This window comes from Penicillium brevicompactum, assembly GCF_028827555.1.
Source record: "Penicillium brevicompactum strain IBT 35665 chromosome Unknown utg000005l_segment0_segment0, whole genome shotgun sequence".
Lineage (NCBI taxonomy): Eukaryota > Fungi > Ascomycota > Eurotiomycetes > Eurotiales > Aspergillaceae > Penicillium > Penicillium brevicompactum.
In genome coordinates, this window is record NW_026623208.1 from 3,199,903 (window position 1) to 3,219,615 (window position 19,713).

The following is a 19,713-nucleotide window of genomic DNA, read 5'->3' on the forward strand; positions in this document are numbered from 1 at the left end:
AAAGAGGAAATTTTTTTCGATCGAAGCCGAGTGCATATTTAATCGAGTGCCACAACCGCAAAAAATTCAAAGGCGGTAAGTCATGTGACTCAACGGGTTTCTGTCCGTTTTGTTTGGACTTGGCTATTTGGTGATATTCGACCTCTACAGAGAGTATACAGAGTGCCTATATTCCTATCTGTGGGCAATATAGGCCGTGGTAGATGCTCTACTCCCTATTCGTCAATCTCCATCGCATCATGCTCATCCCCCTCTCCCTCCGTAGTCTCGGGAGCCATTGTAGTCATGGTAGTGGTAGTGTCAGTAGGAACAGGGTCACTGGTTCTCGACAGGGCAGCCGTCGTATTGCGTTCTCGGGCCCGGGCTCGAGACTCCAAGATCGCCTTGCGCACGTTATCATGATCCTGAGGCACGGTCAACGAGGTGGGTTCGGTATAGAGAACCACCTCGGTCCCCGTGGGTTTGGTGTAGAGCACCGATTGCGGTACCGATAACACTTTCTCGGCGAACGGGGCAAAGACCAGACCGGGCGAGTCCACGTCGGCCAATTCTTGCTCCAAATTATGAATGTAGGTGGTGTGGGGAGTGTCATCCAACAGCATGGTATCGGACGGTGGAGAGGGATCAGAATCCCCCTTGGATTTGGCCCGAGCGGCGATAGGCACGCGATTATCTAGAGAACAAGAAAAGAATCAAAACAACGTCAACCTCATCTCCTACATTTTCCCTGACCATTCACGGAGCAAGAGAAGGGGAAAGCCTTACCGATTCGGAGTCGACCAAATCGCTTTGCTAGCGGTTGCGCATCGGGGTCAGCTGGGGCCGGGCGCTTCTTCCCGTGAATTTCTTCATCGCGCGCCATCCACGAAGGAAGAGAGAAAGCAGGAGAGAATTGACCAGATCCAGGGAGCGGAATCCGGGGTCGCGCTCATATCTCTGAGGGGGTTTTTCTCGATGCGGGTGCTTGTGAGGAACGGGGCCTTGACTCATATCTTTTCCCCCAGAACCTTCTACCCTCGCTTTGTTCTCCCTCCGTCACTCAACCCTTTCACCCCCAGGATGGCCTCGAACACCGCAGACTGGTCCGCTCAGCGTGTCCGTGACACTTTCTTGGACTATTTTAAGCAAAATGGCCATACCTTTGGTACGTCTTCCTTCCATTGCCCGGTCGTTGTTCGTTTTCTTCTTTTTTTTGACCCCTCCAAAAACCCCCGCCATACTGAGATGATCGCCTATAGTTCCCTCATCCCCCGTCGCTCCCTTGTCGGATCCAACCCTGCTGTTCACCAATGCGGGTATGAACCAGTTCAAGTCCATTTTCCTGGGAACCGTGGACCCCTCGTCGGACTTTGGCAAGCTGAAGCGTGCGGCGAACTCGCAAAAAGTAGGAATTCACCGAACGTCCCCACGCACAATGGTCAGTTGGGTACTAACGCTGGGGGTTTTTTTTTAGTGTCTTCGCGCCGGTGGAAAGCACAACGTGGGTGTTCAAAGATGAAGCTGGATGATGGGTTGAGTATATACTGACTGAGTTGAGTATAGGATCTGGATGATGTGGGCAAGGACAGCTACCACCACGTAAGAGCGCCCCGTGATACAGTATCTTCGCTCTCAGAGGACCAGAGTTGCTAAACCGCCTTAGACATTCTTTGAAATGCTCGGTAACTGGAGTTTCGGAGATTACTTCAAGAAGGAAGCCATCACATACTCGTGGACCCTGTTGACCGAGGTCTATGGCCTTGACCCGAACCGTCTCTACGTCACTTACTTCGAGGGGAGTGAGGCGGGTGGTCTCGAGCCGGACCTGGAGGCCAAGGAACTGTGGAAGTCCGTGGGTGTCCCCGAAGATCACATCCTTCCCGGAGACATGAAAGACAACTTCTGGGAGATGGGTGACCAAGGTCCCTGTGGACCCTGCAGTGAAGTTCACTACGACCGGATCGGTGGACGTAACGCTGCTCATCTTGTCAACGAAGACGACCCCAACGTCCTGGAGATCTGGAACAACGTTTTCATTCAATATAACCGCGAGGCAGATAGCTCCCTGCGCTCTCTCCCCAACAAGCACGTTGACACCGGTATGGGCTTCGAGAGATTGGTGTCTATCCTGCAAGACAAGTCCTCCAACTACGACACCGACGTGTTCACCCCCATCTTCCAGGCTATCCAGAATGCCACCGGTGCTCGCGAATACCGCGGTCACTTCGGCGCCGATGATGTCGACGGAATCGACACGGCCTACCGTGTCGTTGCTGACCACGTCCGTACCCTGATGTTTGCGATCTCCGACGGTGTCATCCCCAACAATGAGGGCCGTGGGTACGTGATTCGTCGTGTGCTGCGTCGCGGTGCTCGCTATGCCCGCAAATACTTCCAGGTCGAGATCGGTAACTTCTTCGCCAAGCTGGTGCCCACTGTGGTCGACCAGCTGGGTGACATGTTCCCCGAACTCAGACGCAAGCAGCAGGACGTCATCGAGATCTTGGACGAGGAGGAGCTCTCGTTCGCCAAGACCTTGGATCGAGGTGAGCGTCAGTTTGAGCAGTACGCTCAGCAATGCAAGGTCAAGGGCACCGAAAAGCTCCACGGAGCCGATGTTTGGAGACTGTATGATACCTTTGGTTTCCCCGTTGACCTGACCCGGATCATGGCCGAGGAGCGTGGTCTCTGCATCGACGATGTCGAGTTCGAGGAAGCCCGCCTGAAGGCTAAGGAAGCTAGTAAGGGACAGAAGAAGACCGCAGAGAACACCGTCAAGCTCGATGTCCACGACCTCGGAAACCTGGAGAAGATGAACGACGTTCACAAGACCGATGACTCTGCCAAGTTTGGCCGGGGCAACATCACCTCTCACGTCAAGGCCATCTACCACGGCAAGCAGTTCCACAGCAGCACCGACAACGTGCCCGAAGGAGCGCAGCTTGGTGTCATCCTCGACTGTACCAACTTCTATGCCGAGCAGGGTGGTCAAGAAAACGACACAGGTAAGATCATCATTGATGGACAGGCGGAACTCGAAGTCGGCGACGTCCAGTCTTATGCTGGGTACGTATTGCACACCGGTTTCATGAAGTACGGATCATTTGCCGTCGGCGATTCCGTGATCTGCGAGTATGATGAGCTCCGCCGCTGGCCCATTCGCAACAACCACACCGGAACTCACATTTTGAACTTCGCCCTCAAGGAAGTTCTTGGTGATGCAGTGGACCAAAAGGGCTCTCTGGTGGCAGCCGAAAAGCTTCGATTTGATTTCTCCCACAAGAGCGCGATTTCCGATGCTGAGCTGGAGAAGATTGAAGCGAAGGCTACCGAGTACATCCGCCAAAACTGTGCGGTCTACTCCCAGGAAGTCCCTCTCGCCACCGCTCAGCAGATCTCTGGCGTCCGTGCCGTATTTGGTGAGACCTACCCCGATCCCGTCCGCGTTGTCTCCGTCGGCGTGGAGCTGGAAGAGATTCTCCAGAATGTGAAGGATCCCCGCTGGCAAGAGGTCAGCATTGAATTCTGTGGTGGAACCCATGTCCAAAAGACGGGCGATATCAAGGATCTGGTCATCCTGGAGGAGAACGGCATCGCCAAGGGCATTCGTCGCATCATCGCCGTCACTGGCGAGGAAGCACATGAGGTGCAGCGCATTGCCCAGGCGTTTAGCCAGCGCCTTGACAAGCTCAACAGTTTGCCCTTGGGTCCTGAGAAGGAACGCGAGGCCAAGCAGGTCCAGGTGGATCTCAACCAGCTCACCACCTCCGCTGTGGAAAAGGCCCGCCTCCGCGACCGCTTTGCCAAGATCAACAAGCAGGTTCTTGACGGCCAAAAGGCTCAGCAAAAGTTGGAGTCCAAGAAAGCCGTTGACACCATCACCTCGTACTTCGAGGCCCCAGAGAACAAGGACAAGTCGTGGCTTGTGGTCCAGCTGCCTATTTCGGCGAACTCCAAGGCTGTCAGCGAGTCCCTGAACCATGTCAAATCCAAATTGCAAGGCAAGAGTGTGTATCTCTTGGCCGCAGACTCGGAACAAGGTCGGGTCTCACACGGCTGTTACATCGCTCAGGTGAGTTGATTTCCTACATCCAATGCGTGGGGTATAAACTAACTGTTTTGCAGGAATTGAGTGACCAGGGTGCTTCTGCGAGCGAGTGGGCGGCCGTTGTTTCTGGTGCTGTTGGTGGAAAGGCCGGAGGAAAGGGAGCTACATCCGTTGGAAACGGTACCAACGCTGACAAGGTGGAGGATGCCATCTCCCTGGCTGCAGACTATTTGAGCAAGTTCAAGCTCTAGTGTCATTTATTTGACCGCATCTTCATGTTCTACTTTTTTTTTTTTTTTTCAAACCCACCTTTCTACCCCTTTGCTTCTCGGTGGGATATCATGTCCGCCATTGAAACCAAATGAGAGAAAAACAAAAACAGCAAGGTCCAGATGCTTAGTATCAAATTGACATGGAAATGATGGGCCAGCTTGGTGAATCTAGTAAATGAGATAGTAAATGTATTGAAGCTGATCACATTTCTCCGCACTGCACGATTGTGACATCTTGATTGGGTTTGTCTTTGGTGGTGCGCGTCTGTTCGACCATTTTCACAATCTCCATACCGTCAATGACTTGACCAAAGACCACATGCTTGTTGTTCAAGAATGGAGTCGCTGTGGTTGTAATGAAGAATTGACAGCCATTGGTGTGCGGGCCCGAATTCTGGCGGATGTCAGCAAAGCATTCTGATCAGAGCGATTTGGGACTCACAGCCATGCTCAACAAGCCCGGGCGATCATGGCTCAGATTGAAGTTTTCATCGGCAAACTTGTGCGTGCCATAGATAGTACACGATCCAGTACCATCACCATTGATGAAGTCACCACCTTGGATCATGAAATCTTTAATCTACGACAGGTTAGTTTCCGCGTGCATCTCGCGGGCTTTGGCACGTACCACTCGATGGAACTTGCTGCCTTTGTAGCCCTGAGGCTGTCCCTTGGGATTTTTGGTCTCGCCGGTGCAGAACTGGCGGAAATTCTCTGCTGTTCGCGGGGTGACATCTGCAAACAGTTCCATTTTGACCCGGCCGAGTGACTCTCCTAGGGTGAGTTAGTTACTGCGCTATCACGAAGGGGACCAGAACCTACCGCCAAGGGCGATATCAAAAAAGACGACAGGATTGGTCATTGTGAGAGGTGGCCTTGAGTGAAGAGGAGAGAGAGAGTAGAAGTATGGAAGAAGCAGAGTGCCATGTCCGCACCGCCTTTGGTTTTTCTACACGATTACTCTTCTCTAGGCCCGAGAATAAGATGATAGTACAGTTGAGAATTATTGATGTGGTCTATTCATAAATTAGAAAGAATGCTTGTAGTGTAGTTGGGATAGAGTCGTATAGCAGCATAGTAGTATAGTAGTATAGTAGGGTAGTGTGGCATTATATTGAAATATCCGTAGTACAAGGGGCAATTGTCTCACCTCGATTGGTATGTCCCTCACCGATGAAAGGGTTCTTAGAGACAAAGATCATCAGAGAGAGAATCTATAAGGAAGACAATAAGGAAGATAATAAAGGAGAGAGAGAGAGAGAGAGAGAGAGCTCAAGGAGAGAAGTAAGTTGTCCCGTGACCAGTCTCCGCATCCTTAAATCGATCAGCCTTTGAACTTCGGATCCACTCTTGTCCGTTTTTCTCTCTCTTTCCCTTCTCTCTGTGATCTCTTTTGATATGAGAATACCTTTGCTTCAACTCCTTGAAGCCCCTGCTTGCGGTTCTCCGTAACAGGTCTGACTAGATTCGAGATTCCCTACGATTTCAACCCCGTCGGACGAGTCGACTTTGGATTACATACAGGACCTGTACACGGAACACCAGGCATGATCGATTGGCAGGCTTAACTCTTCCACTGAACCAGCTCTGGGTGCCCGCTCTTATCCCGCTCGTCGTTCAGAATGTCCCCGACGTCAACAACAGCCTCTAGCAGTGCTGCGACAACCACGGCTGGAAGCGGCGGAGAGGGATCGGGGTCGAATAATGCCACAAGCTCGCCGTTGTTATTCTTTGTTGCTCTGGGATTCGGCGTGGTGTTTACCAACCTTTGGTATGTGGTGTGGTTTGCTCACGAGGCAAAACCTTGCGGTTGCCTGAATCCTGCCATCTAACAATGCGCGCAGGATCATAGTGGGCGTGAAATACTGTTTCCGCTACAATCAACGAAATCGCCAGCTTCGGGGCGAAGAAAGCGGAGATCCGATCGACCTGGCGACGATGCCGCGGACCCCTCGAAGGCGGAGGGAGAAGAAACTCATGACCATGGATGAAGTAAACGGGCGGTTCCCACTTGTCAAATACAAAGTGTGGAGGTCATCTCGCGCCAACCAAGGCCTTTCCACCGAGGGAGGCATCACCGCGCCCAACAGCAGGCCGCAGAGCCTCAAGGAGGAGAGGGATGTCGTCACCACGGTGGTGAATGTTTCTACGGCTGCAGAACCACATCCTACCAAAGGGCACGATCAAATGCATTCATCCGTGGCCCCAATATCGCCCCGAGGCTCCCATTTGGACTTGCCGGAGCAAAGCGTCTCTCCAGAGCCAGGGACCACCTCAAAATCAGACGACCCTCGCGCAAGTATCCAAGAAAAATGGCAACAGTCCGAAAACAAGGATATCGATCTTGAAGATGGAGAGGAGCACATCCGCAACGCGGTTCCCGCCGATCTCTTGCCCAACCCTGGGGATTCGTGTGCCATCTGCCTCGATGTCATCGAGGACGATGATGATGTCCGTGGATTGACATGCGGGCACGCCTTCCATGCCTCGTGTGTCGACCCATGGCTAACGAGCAGACGAGCGTGCTGTCCTTTGTGCAAGGCCGATTACTATGTCCCCAAACCTCGTGCGCAGACTGAAGCACAGTTAGCTGACCGTCGCGCCCGCCGGATTGCATCAAGCCCTGTAGATGCAATCCTCCGGCCGTCCCGCGTCGCCCACCACGGCAGTCGAGCCAATGGATTCCGAGTCCATATGATTTTGCCCGGCAGGGCATCTCAGTCACATCCCAACGACCTGAATGAAGGAGACACCTCTCTCGACCAAGATCAGCATCTGCGCAGGCGTGATGAGACTTGGATCCCCGGTCATGCTGCCAGTCAAGATCGATCTAGTTGGTCCAGATTTATTCCAAATCGACTTCGCCGGCCCTTCTCCCTTCCTGCAAGAGGTCCTCGTTCGCCGGCTGCTGAAGTTCCTACAAATCCCCCCACTTCAGAACAGCGCACACCCCGTCAAGTGGAGGCTGGAACCTTGTGACCGGCCTTTTTCGTCTATTCCCTCCTACCTCACGACTCACTTAATCATACCCTTACTTTCGCATTCTGGGACGACATCTGGAATGTTGCTCGAAGCATATTTTCCTTTGATAACGACCTCATCTGTGTATTTTCTTCTTTCTTGTCTTTTTTTTTTTCCCTGTCGAGTTTTGCTGTACTCGGACGGAGGCGTACATGGATAATGATCTGGCTGTATTTCGGTTTGGAGTCTGGATCACAGATATTTCGTGATGTTTTCTTTTCTTTCTTATTGCTCGCATACTTTTGACCATCCTGGGTTCATTTCGCTCGACTCGGGTTTCTCCGGGTCGTTATCTACCTATTGAGCCTGCTGGGCTTTACAGGGGCTCCACTTGCCCCGTCACGAATACATACTATCTTGTACATGATATGCAAATATTCGTCAAACTTATATAGTCCTTATGTACTCCGTGTAAACAACCCAGGTTCCGGCAAGCTGAGACAATATGACATGCTGCTAGACTGCGGTACAAAATGAAGCCCGAGAACAAGAGGGGCGGGGAAAAAAAGAAACATCGCCGACATAGTACATTCAGCCCCCGTGGACTCTCACATCTGGCTTCTGGGGTTGCTCACACCGGCACTGAGCGAATTGGGCAACTTTTCTGAGCCCATGCTGAAAAGCATGCCAATGGAGCTTCCAACCAAGAGGATGGCCAAAAAGCTGACGCCTGCAATAAGGAAAAAGGGCGAGCTAATGTCCTTCTTTTGGCAAGCAGAGCCACCCCATTGGACAGTTTTTGTGGTTCCATCGTTGTTTTTGACAATGCTCTGTTGGCACTTGCATGCATAGCAATTGCCCGTGGTTCCCTCCACCCCCGATCCAAATTTGAGATAGCAAGAACCATGACCGGAACAATTTCTGGTAGCTTCAGCACATGAGGAGTTAGAGGCATGACAAACAGGCGCCAGTGTTGACAGAAGCGGAGAGTCTTGGGCAGATTGTTTGGCAGGGTTGTGGTTGCCAGCTGATGACCACTGGGTCTCCGCACCTCGGCGGCGAAGTGGTGTGGATTGGTAACCGGATGGCAGAATCACAGCCGTGATTTCACGTTTGCTGACTGACGATGACTCGGCCAAGTGAGCGATCAAAGACTGGAGCAACTTAGGTCCAGCAATGGAGTCGCCCAGATTCTGCGATTGACGAACTCAGGTGAGTGACGATTCATGAACGCAACACATCAAGGGTTCCAAATACCTTAAAGGACAGCTTCAACATAGAGTCTTTACCATCATGGCTGGTCCAATCCTCCACGGAGTTGATGGCGGCAAGGGAACCACGGTCGAAGAGGCCAGATTGGCCAGCGAGCATGGGGTCCTGAGATAGACATTCTTGCGCAGTCTGGTAGGATGAGATTAAGGATTAGCGACATAATCTGGGCATTTCTGATGAATTGGTCTGTACCTGCGCCTTGCTCGATACAACCCCAGTGCCGTCATTGTGGGCACAATACTTTCCATGGTCCCCAGCTCCACCGAATGATCCCAAAAGATCTGCGTCGATGAACCCGGAGGAGACTCGGGGTACAAATATATGGCTTGGCTGGCTGGACTGCACATTTAGAGCTGTAGGAGCGTTAGAAAAGGGTCCTAGATTCAAGCCAATCCACTTACTGGTCTGCCGATCTAACCCCTCTAGGATCAAGATACTCTTCCCGGAGGCCTGAGTGCCACTGTGTCCACCAAAAAGGACAGACTCAGTTTCAGCGAACTGATTCAAATGATCCACGGTGTCTGCATCAACCGCTCCGAGGATCGACGCCACGGATGACTGCATGCGAAGCTCCAGGACAAGCCGAGCTTCATCTTCGGGGAGTTGTTGTTGTTTTGGTACGGCATTTAATGCACCCGCTGGAGTAGAGGGAAATGTCAATATGGTAGCATCCATGGCATTTACTTGCAATGCGCCTGTCGCGGCCATGGCAAGCAAAGTAGACACCCAACGCATATTGCCGAGTCGGATCGTGAGGGCCGAAGGGCAGTGGGATATGATTGCAGCTGATGTGTAAATTACCACGTCCAGTATCTCCCCTCAGGAGTATCGTTTGGTTGGCGATCTGAGTGATTTGGGGACACACGGAGTGCAGGGGAGCTACGAGGTCTCCGATAAGATATCACGTGGTCTTTTACATCTATGGCCGATTGTATTCGACCAACATCCAACCACCCAAACACTACATACCACATGAATTGGTAGACTGTGAGACCTTCTCCCCTCGATAACCACTCGGCACTATCTGCAAAAATCAAAATTCTCGAGGGATAATATATTCCGCTCTGAAACAATTCGATGTCTGGAGCCGGTGGCCGCAGTTACATAATCCTGTGAGCCTCGGGGAATTCGCCTTACGAGACACATCCTGTCCCTTTCGACTTTCGCCGATTGAGATGATTCGCTAGAGAGAAATCTGACAGGGATTGGCTTTTTCCAATGCTCCGGCTCAAGTATCTGCTTCGAAGTCCTCAAGCACGTCCGTCTCTCCTCCGTTTCACCCACACCGGTGCCCGTGCCAACTTCTCGCCAAATGTTCGACGCGTAAGGTTCAGGCGGCCTTGGGTCAGGTGAGTATTTTGCCGCAGGACTCGATGTGTTCAACAAGTGATAGACTAACGCAAATCTTCCAGGTCCTTGATTTCCAAATGTTTGCTCTACGGCACCGCCTTTCACCTATGGAGCACATTCGTGCTGGTCCAGTTTGACGACGACAAGGACGAAGATGCAGCCGCTGTATCTAGTCCCGATGAAACGGCTGCGTATCAAGGCCCCGCCGAGGGTGCCGAGAGTGCGGGGAAAGAATCGGTCGATGAAGATGCGCTATTCATTCCGCTTGCCTGGTCTCGGTTGCAGAAAGGCGAGCTCTATGCTACATCCGATCCTGAATGGCAGCAGTTCGTGAAATTGTCCAAAGATCGGGAGAAACTCCAAGCGCTCAGAGGTAAGTGACGTATCTTGTTGTCAACCGACGCCAGGGGCTCACATCACACGCGTAGACGAACTCGCCAACATTGTCCTCACAAGTGCAGGTGATCAGATGTCAAAGATCCTCGGAGATCCTCTGGCCTTAACAGGGTTTTGGCTAGTACATCAATTTCCGACCCGTGCCCCGCCTGGATATGTGCGATCGGGGTATGTCCCTTTCACCTTTGATGGCTTGCAGCGATAGTGGTCACTAACCGTGAACAGACTTGAGATAGCGAATGGGAGCATATCTTGGGTTTCAAAGCCGATGGACCCTGACATGGGGGATCGGTTGCAAATGTTTATGAAACCGATCCACGTGGTTCTCGCCATCAGAGATGCATATCTGGTTTTACTTCTAAGACAAGTCGAGCGCTTCCAGAATCCCACCGGGGCAGAAAATGCCTCGGGAATTCCCACCCATCCAAGTGCCCCAGAAGAGGGTCAAGGGAAGTGGAATGGGGAACAGGAACAACCGAATCTCCAATCACCTTCGACCGATGGCCTCAGAGAAAATATGCCACCCAACACCGAGAATACCAACTATCACCCCTCAGCCCTCATATCTCTATTGCAACGGATACCTCTCCCCGATCTCGGTCCTGGGTCGGATTTGCACTTGGCATCCCAGGCCTTCAAGCTACGGCTCAACAATGAACGGGCCCAAGACCCGGGAACGCCTCGTCGGGGTGCTTTCTTCATCACTGGCCCAGTTGGATTGAAGGGACCCAACGGATTCTGTCGATTTGAGGTCCGTGGCGAGTTTGATCCGGCTAAGCGTGAATGGCGGACGGTGGAGATGGAACTGAAAGATCTGAATATGCGAAGACAGAGAGCGATGGGCAATTGAAGAGGCTGTTATTTTCTTGTATATATATATATATATATGACGTTCATACTAAAATAGAGTCCTAAGTCCGTGCGTGATCTGGAAGATGACGCAGTCTATCAACAACGTTCCTCCCCACCCCCCACACTTCCCCTCCATACAACCAACCAACCTTGGAACTTTCACCTCTTGTCCTCCTCAACTCCTCATATCTTCTTCGCCTCCTTTTCATCTATTCAATCACCACTATGTCTGTTCCTCCCCATCTTGCGGGGCTCAAGCTCTCCGATGCCTCGCCTCAGGCATCATCACATACCCTCGAATTGTGTACGTCTTATAGAGTATAAATTGTCTCCTGTGGAAGATGTCAGAGTTGCTAACTCTATTTGTAGATCTGGATTATGTCTGCCCAGTTAGTGACACCGTACATGCAACTCGTGACTGGCCGCGACTAACCCATTGTTAGTTTTCGGCCAAGATGTACAATACATTTTACACCTTGAAACCTATGATCGCGCAAACGTATGGGCCGCGTCTTCAGGTCATCTTTCGGCAGCATATCCAACCATGGCACCCATCCTCCACTCTGACCCACGAGGCTGGAGCGGCGGTTCTACGAATCGCTCCCGAGAAGTTCTGGGAGTTCAGTGCCGCCTTATTCAAACGCCAAACGGAGTTCTTTGACGTCAGCGTGGTCAACGAGACACGCAACAAAACATACGAGCGACTTGCGGGCGTGGCAGCGAGTGCGGGAGTAGATGGGCAGAAGTTACTTGAATTGCTAACCATTAGCGAAACATCCGAAGATGGACAACTAAACACTGGGAACCAAGTGACCAACGACATCAAATGGATGGTCAAGGTATGCATACTCCCGCCTTGTTTCCACCACCTACTTTTCTCCGGCTTGGGGCTTGGGGCTGACATCGGCTAGACGGACCGAGTGGTGGGGGTCCACGTTTCTCCCACTGTCTTCTTCAATGTAAGGAAATTTGAGAGGGTAATATTGCAAGGTGCTAACACCAGGACCAGGGAGCTGAAGAGCGCAGCATCAGCAGTAGCTTCACCGCTGCCCAGTGGGGAGAGTGGCTCGCCAAAAACGTGATCTGATCTGATAGCCATGGCCAAGAAAACCCAGGGGCCTGCAAACGAGACAGATGCCGGTACTCGATGCAACACATGGATAGCCTGGATCTAGCGAGTCAATGGAATGGCAGGAAAGGAGATAAAGAAACTTTGTCTCATTCCGATCCGGTTATGAAGTTTTTGTGGATGTGGGACCTTAGGGAGCAATACTGTGAACGCGTGTGTCATCAATGACGACGAAGGAATATCTCCTCAATTGCTTAAATCTCCGAGGATAACACCATTCAATGAGAAGTTTATTGCTGCAATGGGGGTTGGTAGTTCAGAGGACGCCTGCAAGATCCGTCAGTCAGGCCGTCAAACAGACGGGGGGGGGCAGAGAACTCACTTGAAGAGAAGAATGTGAGGCTCCGGCTCGTGCACCTCGTAGTGCTCCCATCCTAAACTCTGCATGTGCATGAGTTTCCGTATACACCGTAACGCGACAATTCCACATACCTGTGTGATACCAAGCGCGCGCCATTCTTCCTCCCAGAGCAGTTTCAATGTGCCCTTGGCACTGTCAAAGTATTCCGATGGGATCTTCTTCAGCATGTTCTTGGGGAGCTGTACATGGCGGTATTCATATTTGTCATCGTTGTATCTGGTGATCTGTTAGGTTCCTTCACTGACCCAGAAGTCCACTGTACTTCTCACCTAGCCGAGTAGTGAATGGAATCCACAAACTCGTCGAGTTTTTCGCGCTCATTCTCCAGTAGGAGACGAGGCTTCTTGTTGCGTCGAGCGGGATCGATATCCATTGGAAGAAAGTAGGACTGACTGTTGCAGTCTGGAAGATTTGGCTGTCAGTAAAACCACTTCCAATCGAATCAACGCGAAGTGAGGACTTCAACTCACTGTGATTATGGCATGCAAAGAGGAAGCGCTCAGCTTGCAAAAGTGCGTTGAGGTGAAGAGAGAGGACGAGGTGTCAGAGAAGTGACGCGGAAGACGATATCATCGGAGTGTTTGGCGGGACTTGGGAAAATAGTGGGGGAAAATCGAATCGTTGATACCTCAGGTGTCAACAACATTGCTGAGTCATTATCAGTCCGGGGCAAAATTACATGACAATACCAATCTACAGTATGGGTATGGCCCAATGTATATATTCCGCTCCATGGAACCTCACGCCGAGGTCGATAAGGGATCTTGGCTGTAGCCCAATAGCTTTGAGTAATCATTCGGTCAGAATGGATATTGTCAGGATGCATAAATTATGTATTTCAGTACCGAGTGCCCCATCTTTTCTGCTATCCATGGATCTATATCAGGTATCACAAAGTGTATATGATACACAATACATGTAACAGGCACATACATACCTTACCTAATGCGGTATGACCGCATTAGACGCGTCCACGTTCCACGTCTCCCAAGCTTCTATACTCCGTACTCTCTTTGGTACCTCCTTCTGTACTCCATTGCCATACGTGTACTTCTATAGTACTTGTGACATATTTGCAACTTTTGATTCGACTTCAAACTTGACTCGTAACTCGTGATGAGCTCCAAACGACGATCGGCTGCTGCAGCTTCCCCAGATGTCAGATCCCGCGCAAAGCGTCAAAAGGTCTCCGTAAGTCTCCGCTCGATTATCGTATTCCCATTGGTAGTCAGGTCTGGGGTGGATTTCCCCATATTCATGATTTGTGCTGCGTGTCATCCTGAGCCTTCTCTCCTGGTGGCTGACCAATTTCATGGACAACAGGATGATGACATCGACGAAACATCCAGTCGTGTGTCCTCACACATAGAGTCAGAGGATGACGAAGATCCAGAATCGCAGGACTATTCCGAGGTAGACTTTGAGGGTGATAGTCTGCAGAGCGCTCAGGACAAGATCATGTCCGAGCTGACCAAGCTTCAGGATGATGAGTGAGACTGACCATCGGAACTTGTTTGTGCATGTTGTACTAATCCTCGGTAGCGGCCAAGAAGTAGCTTACCCTTTCATTGGGAAACCGGATCGCACCTTATACCGGGACTATTATGAGCTCATCCAGCACCCCGTTTCGTTGCGAAGTATACAGAAGAAAGTTCGGGGCACGGACAGCCGAAAGAATACATCTAAGACAACCGCTTATCCAACTTGGCAATCCTTTGAGGAGGAGGTCAGCTACATTTGGCGAAATGCCAGGGAATACAACGAAGACGACAGTGAGATATCGGCGCTCGCGGGAATTCTAGAGGTACCTTTGAGCACTGCCCCACGCTCCAATGCAAGCCAACTAATTTGCAAACTTAGAACTATTTTTGGAATCGAGTTGCGGAAGCCAAGAAGCTTGTTCCGAACCCCCAGGTAGATGGAACCCTTGAGATGCCTCGCATCAAATTGAAGATGGGCGCATCGGTACCACCAATAACGGGAAGATTAACCTTGAAAATGCCTGCACAGGGTTCTGAAACGATATCCCAAACCAACGGGCAGCGATCGAATACCTTGGCCAACCGCGAGCCTTCGGATTCACAACCAGAGGCACCCGGTGGATCAGCTAGCCAGAATGTCAGTACATCACCTCCGGCACGGTCGTTGAGGAACCTTAACAGCCCCGGGGCGAGTGTGGGTACCACAGCTACCTCAGATCAACCTTTCCTGGGTGCACGGGGGCTATCGAGCGTGGTCAAAGCCGAAACACCGATGTCGATTTCCACACCACAAGCCCCGGCGCGTGCAGCTCTCGGGACTTCTGCTGATAGTGCTCGTCAATTCTCTCCCCGTAAGTGACATTCTCCACTTACTTTTCTAACATTCAAAAACCTGCTTGCCTTAAACTCTGTGCTGACCCCCTTTGCCAGCTAACACACTCTCGTACCAATATCCTGGCCCATCACCCATGGATTGCGTTTTGAGACAATCAGGCCAAGGTTCGTGCTCGTTTGTGTGTGACTCGGCGATCCTTTTCTTCGGCTAACACTATGGGCAGATGCAAGCATGGCTCTCATCCGCAATGTCCAGATCGCCACGCACACTTCCTTGTCACTGCAGCCTGATTTTTGTCTCGACATTCCGCCATCGTCGCTTGTATCACAACAAAGTCTCATGATTCATCTTCCCTCTTCACATAATCTACTGACTCTCAAGCCTCGTCTGGCAGCCAGTACTGGTCAGCGACAGGTGAAGATAGTCGCTCTAACTGGAATGCAGCGTTTGCAGCCGTCTGGTGATTCATCTACACCTGTGTATGACATCCGTTTGCACCCCGGTATGACCAAGGTTGATTTGGAAGCCATTGCGGGACCGGCCAGGGGGGTTCCCCGAGCTGGCCCTCCTGGCGCTGATGTGCAGTATGAGCGAGTCACAGTGTTTTTCAATCTACTGCACTGACTCTTGATGTTCCGTGTTAGGGAGGGATGTATGATAGGTGGCTTGGTAATACTATGAATACTATGAGTGGGCTGGGGACACTTGCTATGTACACAATATAGCGCAATTTGATACATCTGCATTGCGTGTCTGTTTTCTTCTTTCTTCTTTTTGGGGCGGGCATTTCCATAAGACTGGATGATAGATGATATTCTGTCCCTGCCGGTCAGTTCTTCGGTCCTTTGGACCCGCATGACCTCGCCATCAGTTGTTGAAAAAAGCATAGACAGGACGAGCTGTCATTAAAGCGATCTTACTATGCTTGAATCACTAATTCCCACCCTCTCCCCCTGATGCCTTGTCTGTATGAAGTGCGTAGCCCATCATCACTAGATCCCGAATTCTATCACAAGAGCTCCCCCCATTATCTATAGATGTATGGGTACCCAGCTGGATGAGGCTCTATCCTCTGATCGGAGCATTTCGGTTGAGAGAGGAGGGATCTATGGATCAACAGAGATACCCGCCAAAAATTGCTGTGGAGCTTGAACATACTGCCAGACTGCTGAACCGCCAAATCGCCAACCATGCAGAAAGCACGTATGTTAAAAATGAAGTGATTCTATTGTAGAATTAACAGTATAATTACTATAAGATGTATATAGTCATCGTAACTTGTTAGGGATCCAGCCTAGTTGTATAACAAATTGTAGGGTTCTCAAAGATAAAGAAGAATTTGATGAAGAGGAGAAAATTTAGCGCGAGCTGTGAAGGGCTAAAGCTTATTGATTCAATTAAGCTAGGCCAAGATACTGTTTGTAATATTCTTATTGTCACGCAGCAAAAGTAGAAAAGAAAAAGGATCTCAATTATGGTCTAATAATGACGATAGCAGAACTGAATAGAGAAAGAAAAGGGAAAGAGCGAGCAAAGTGTAACGGGGTTTTCTCCATGTTTCCCCGTGACAATGAATATGTCACGGTCCAGAGAGCTGAGATCCGCTGTTTATATTGTTTGCATCTGTAATTTACTATCCAGTTCACGTGATTACTAAACCTGATAAAAAGAGTCGAGTTTTATATAATAAAAGATAGAGATTTTATATCCATTGTTGGAACGCCTGCGTACGATCTGATTGGTCCGAAGAAACTGTAACTTGTCAAGTTGTCTATGCCTGGAGTTTCAGGTGTCAAACTTCCTAATCGGGTTAGAGGGGTGTTTTTTTAGTAAAGGGCGGTGTTTTTGTATCAACCCCTATATATATAATATTACTAAAAAAGATTTAAAAAAAATAATTAACTCTTTTTAGCAATTTAAAAAAATAGAATTAGTAATAATTTAATTATAAAATAGTCTTAAATCTAATAATAAAAAGAAAAGTGTTGGAAGGGAGTTCCTGTCGTTGGTGGATCACGTGACCGTGACCCTCCTGCCTATTAGTTCTCGCTCCTCCATAGCTTCTCTCTTCTTCTTTCTTTCTCTTCAGACGCACAATACTATTCTTCGAATAGCCTCCTTTTCTTCCTGCCTACGTTCTAGTAGACCTTCCAAGAAAAAGATTAAATAATATATTAATCTTTTTAAAAAAATATCTTAATATCTTTTAAAAAGAGATATAGATTTTTAATTTTAAAAATCTTTTTTTAAAAATATCTAATAAATATATCTCTAATAAATAAAAAATACTTATAATTATAAATTATTTATATATTAAATATAAAGATAAATAATATATTTTTTCAAATAATATCTTAAAATAACCTAGAATTAAAGTCTATTTAAGATCTAGACACTTTTTTAATTATATAATATTTTTAATCTAAAATCTAAGATTATTAATTATCAGGATCGCTGGATTTTGATGTTAGACCTGGATGCCTGGATGCCTGCCGGTCTACTTGGCGAGGCAGGTTTTAGCGAGATTACGTGATCTGTCACGTGTATAGGGAGGATAGGAACCTTATTATATAGCACTTGACAGCTTTCTTTTTCTCTCCTTTCCTTTCTTAGTTTTATTATTATCGTTTTTTAGATTATAATAGAGATCTTTTTTTTATATTTCTTGGAAGGTCTACAAGATCGTAGGCAGGAAGAAAGGAGGCTATTCGGAGAATAGTATTTGTGCGTCTGAAGAGAAAAGAAGAAGAAGAGAGAAGCTATGGAGGAGCGAGAACTAATAGGCAGGAGGGTCACGGTCACGTGATCCACCAACGACAGGAACTCCCTTCCAACACCCCCCACGAGATCATCCATCTATCTCTTCGAAAAAGAGCCCCCCATAAAGCTAGCAATGACGTAAGAAAACGTAGCACAACATCACCAAGTTCACGGGTAAGAAAGGGCAAAGGGGCAAAACAAAAGGTGCATCCAGGGTCCAGGGAATGAGCAAAGAGTGGTCCAGTAAGCAAGGTAAAGTGGACTGTACAGGCAGAGCGCGCAGTGTTAGGTGACATCCCGATTAGGAAATAGAGGTAGTTTCGCAAAGAGGTGCTTAATCGTCAGGAAATCCTTCCCAGGGAGGGGAGGAAGAAGCGATTCCTTCCCATGCGGGCGAGGAATCCGGCGAAAGGGCGTTGGTGACGGTGTTTTCCACTGATGAAGTGCCAGCATGGAGATCTGACGACGACGAGCTGTCATCGCGAGGGGTCGCTGGCGAGCTGCTAGTATGGGGATCCGTAGCATGGAGAGCCGCGGGGGCCGTATCTGCACGAAGCACATCGTTAGGAAGTTTTCGCAAATTGAGCATAGTTATCTAGCGCTGAAATAAGACGCGGGCGAGGGGTTTTGTGAAGCTATCCGCTGCCATCTCCGCTGTGGGGATCTTCGTAAAGACGACGTTGCTAGTTTTGACTTCTTCCCGAATCTTGTGAAATCGTACAGAGATGTGCTTTGTATTCGCATGAAAAACGGGGTTTTCGGATAGGGCAATTGCCCCATTGTTGTCTGCCATGATTTTGACAGGTTTGAAGACCCGGACGCGAAGCTCGGTGAGTAGGCGGGTAAGCTAGATGGCTTTCTGGGTCGCGAGGGCCTGCGCGATGTATTCGGATTCGGTGGTCGAGGTCGCAACGCAGGGTTGTTTCTTAGAGGTCCAGGAAATGGGTCCTCCGTCGAATATGAAGACGAAACCGGATGTAGATAGGGCACTCTTGGAATGAGGGCTAGACCAGTCTGCGTCGGAGTATCCAATGAGCCCTAAATCTCGGTATTCGGGGACAGGATCTGGGTCCGCTAATTCGGGATCGAGTATGTCGCGTACTCGATTCTCGGCGTCGTAAACGGCGGTGGGGCCCTTGGCCAGATAGTGCCGCTTGTCCACGAAGAAAATGTATAGGTCCTTTGAGCCCTGTAGATAGCGGAAGACCCGTTTGAGGGCAGCCCAATGCTGTTCGCCCGGATTGGTCGTAAAACGAGTCAATTTAATGACGGGGAACGAGATGTTGGGGTGAGTAGACACCATCAGCCAGATGAGAGAGCCAATTTGTTCCTGGAACCGTTTCACATCGGTTTTGGACGCAGGAATTTCAGCTGGATTCGAAATAAGGATCATCCTCTCATTCATTGGCGTATGGGCGCTATTTAGCTCATGCAGACCAAATTTTAGCAGGGTTTTGACGACGTAGTCCTCTTGGGAGAGATAAATCCCTTCCGGACGACGAATGATGTCTGTTCCCAGAAACCGCTCGACTTCTCCCTTGTCAGTGAGGTCGAAGTGCTTTGCAAGCTCAGTTTTGAACTGCACAATGAGTTTGTTGGCCGGGGAAGTGATAAGTAGGTCATCGATGTAGATCAGGACGTAAATGGGGCCATCTTTGGTAAATTTGACGAAGACAGACTGGTCTGATTCCAGCACGGTGAATCCCATTTTGATTAGGACGTCACGAAGAAGTAGATATCATTCACGGGGTGCCTGTTTTAGACCATTTATGCTTCGAAGAAGCAGGCCTATCATCCCAGGGAATCGCTCGCGCTCTTCTTCAGGAAGCTCAATATAGACGGACTCCTTCATTTCCGCGTTTAAAAACGCAGTAATGATGTCAACATGATGAAGGGGCCATCCATTCTTAGCCGCAATGGCTGCGAAGACTTTGAACGACATGGGCTTCGAAACGACAGTGTAAAGTTCATGAAAGTTGACGTTTTTAACCTGATTGAAGCCGCGGCAGACCAAGCG

The 19,713-nt window shown here is 49.6% G+C and overlaps 10 protein-coding genes across 10 annotated transcripts; 5 read left to right on the forward strand and 5 right to left on the reverse strand.

The window, feature by feature from the left end:
* Positions 1-215: 215 nt before the first annotated feature.
* Positions 216-862, reverse strand: N7506_007058 (uncharacterized protein; the record flags this gene model as incomplete). The annotated part of the gene is made up of 2 exons (XM_056956351.1): positions 216-673; positions 766-862. 2 exons carry the CDS (start codon positions 860-862, stop codon positions 216-218), a joined length of 555 nt encoding a protein of 184 aa, XP_056810685.1.
* A 197-nt stretch (positions 863-1,059) lies between these two features.
* N7506_007059 (alanine--tRNA ligase) lies at positions 1,060-4,278 on the forward strand (the record flags this gene model as incomplete). Its single annotated transcript, XM_056956352.1, has 5 exons — positions 1,060-1,144; positions 1,239-1,417; positions 1,543-1,578; positions 1,643-4,051; positions 4,105-4,278. The coding sequence occupies 5 exons, from the start codon at positions 1,060-1,062 to the stop codon at positions 4,276-4,278; spliced, it is 2,883 nt and encodes a 960-aa protein (XP_056810686.1).
* A 223-nt stretch (positions 4,279-4,501) lies between these two features.
* cyp3 (putative peptidyl-prolyl cis-trans isomerase) lies at positions 4,502-5,161 on the reverse strand (the record flags this gene model as incomplete). Its single annotated transcript, XM_056956353.1, has 4 exons — positions 4,502-4,693; positions 4,742-4,879; positions 4,928-5,073; positions 5,122-5,161. 4 exons carry the CDS (start codon positions 5,159-5,161, stop codon positions 4,502-4,504), a joined length of 516 nt encoding a protein of 171 aa, XP_056810687.1.
* A 760-nt stretch (positions 5,162-5,921) lies between these two features.
* N7506_007061 (uncharacterized protein) lies at positions 5,922-7,278 on the forward strand (the record flags this gene model as incomplete). The annotated part of the gene is made up of 2 exons (XM_056956354.1): positions 5,922-6,070; positions 6,144-7,278. The coding sequence occupies 2 exons, from the start codon at positions 5,922-5,924 to the stop codon at positions 7,276-7,278; spliced, it is 1,284 nt and encodes a 427-aa protein (XP_056810688.1).
* Positions 7,279-7,868: 590 nt separating this feature from the next.
* N7506_007062 (DUF3844 domain-containing protein) lies at positions 7,869-9,267 on the reverse strand (the record flags this gene model as incomplete). The annotated part of the gene is made up of 4 exons (XM_056956355.1): positions 7,869-8,453; positions 8,518-8,661; positions 8,725-8,885; positions 8,934-9,267. 4 exons carry the CDS (start codon positions 9,265-9,267, stop codon positions 7,869-7,871), a joined length of 1,224 nt encoding a protein of 407 aa, XP_056810689.1.
* A 483-nt stretch (positions 9,268-9,750) lies between these two features.
* On the forward strand, positions 9,751-11,128 carry N7506_007063 (uncharacterized protein; the record flags this gene model as incomplete). The annotated part of the gene is made up of 4 exons (XM_056956356.1): positions 9,751-9,881; positions 9,945-10,255; positions 10,311-10,446; positions 10,504-11,128. The coding sequence occupies 4 exons, from the start codon at positions 9,751-9,753 to the stop codon at positions 11,126-11,128; spliced, it is 1,203 nt and encodes a 400-aa protein (XP_056810690.1).
* Positions 11,129-11,355: 227 nt separating this feature from the next.
* On the forward strand, positions 11,356-12,217 carry N7506_007064 (DsbA family protein; the record flags this gene model as incomplete). The annotated part of the gene is made up of 5 exons (XM_056956357.1): positions 11,356-11,434; positions 11,500-11,519; positions 11,574-11,969; positions 12,042-12,089; positions 12,140-12,217. 5 exons carry the CDS (start codon positions 11,356-11,358, stop codon positions 12,215-12,217), a joined length of 621 nt encoding a protein of 206 aa, XP_056810691.1.
* A 272-nt stretch (positions 12,218-12,489) lies between these two features.
* Positions 12,490-12,993, reverse strand: N7506_007065 (cyclin-dependent protein kinase regulatory subunit CKS1; the record flags this gene model as incomplete). The annotated part of the gene is made up of 4 exons (XM_056956358.1): positions 12,490-12,526; positions 12,582-12,640; positions 12,692-12,836; positions 12,890-12,993. 4 exons carry the CDS (start codon positions 12,991-12,993, stop codon positions 12,490-12,492), a joined length of 345 nt encoding a protein of 114 aa, XP_056810692.1.
* A 743-nt stretch (positions 12,994-13,736) lies between these two features.
* On the forward strand, positions 13,737-15,560 carry N7506_007066 (bromodomain-containing protein; the record flags this gene model as incomplete). Its single annotated transcript, XM_056956359.1, has 6 exons — positions 13,737-13,811; positions 13,944-14,110; positions 14,163-14,424; positions 14,481-14,952; positions 15,032-15,100; positions 15,160-15,560. 6 exons carry the CDS (start codon positions 13,737-13,739, stop codon positions 15,558-15,560), a joined length of 1,446 nt encoding a protein of 481 aa, XP_056810693.1.
* A 2,983-nt stretch (positions 15,561-18,543) lies between these two features.
* On the reverse strand, positions 18,544-19,404 carry N7506_007067 (Ty1/Copia family ribonuclease HI; the record flags this gene model as incomplete). Its single annotated transcript, XM_056956360.1, has 1 exon — positions 18,544-19,404. One exon carries the CDS (start codon positions 19,402-19,404, stop codon positions 18,544-18,546), a length of 861 nt encoding a protein of 286 aa, XP_056810694.1.
* Positions 19,405-19,713: the final 309 nt, after the last annotated feature.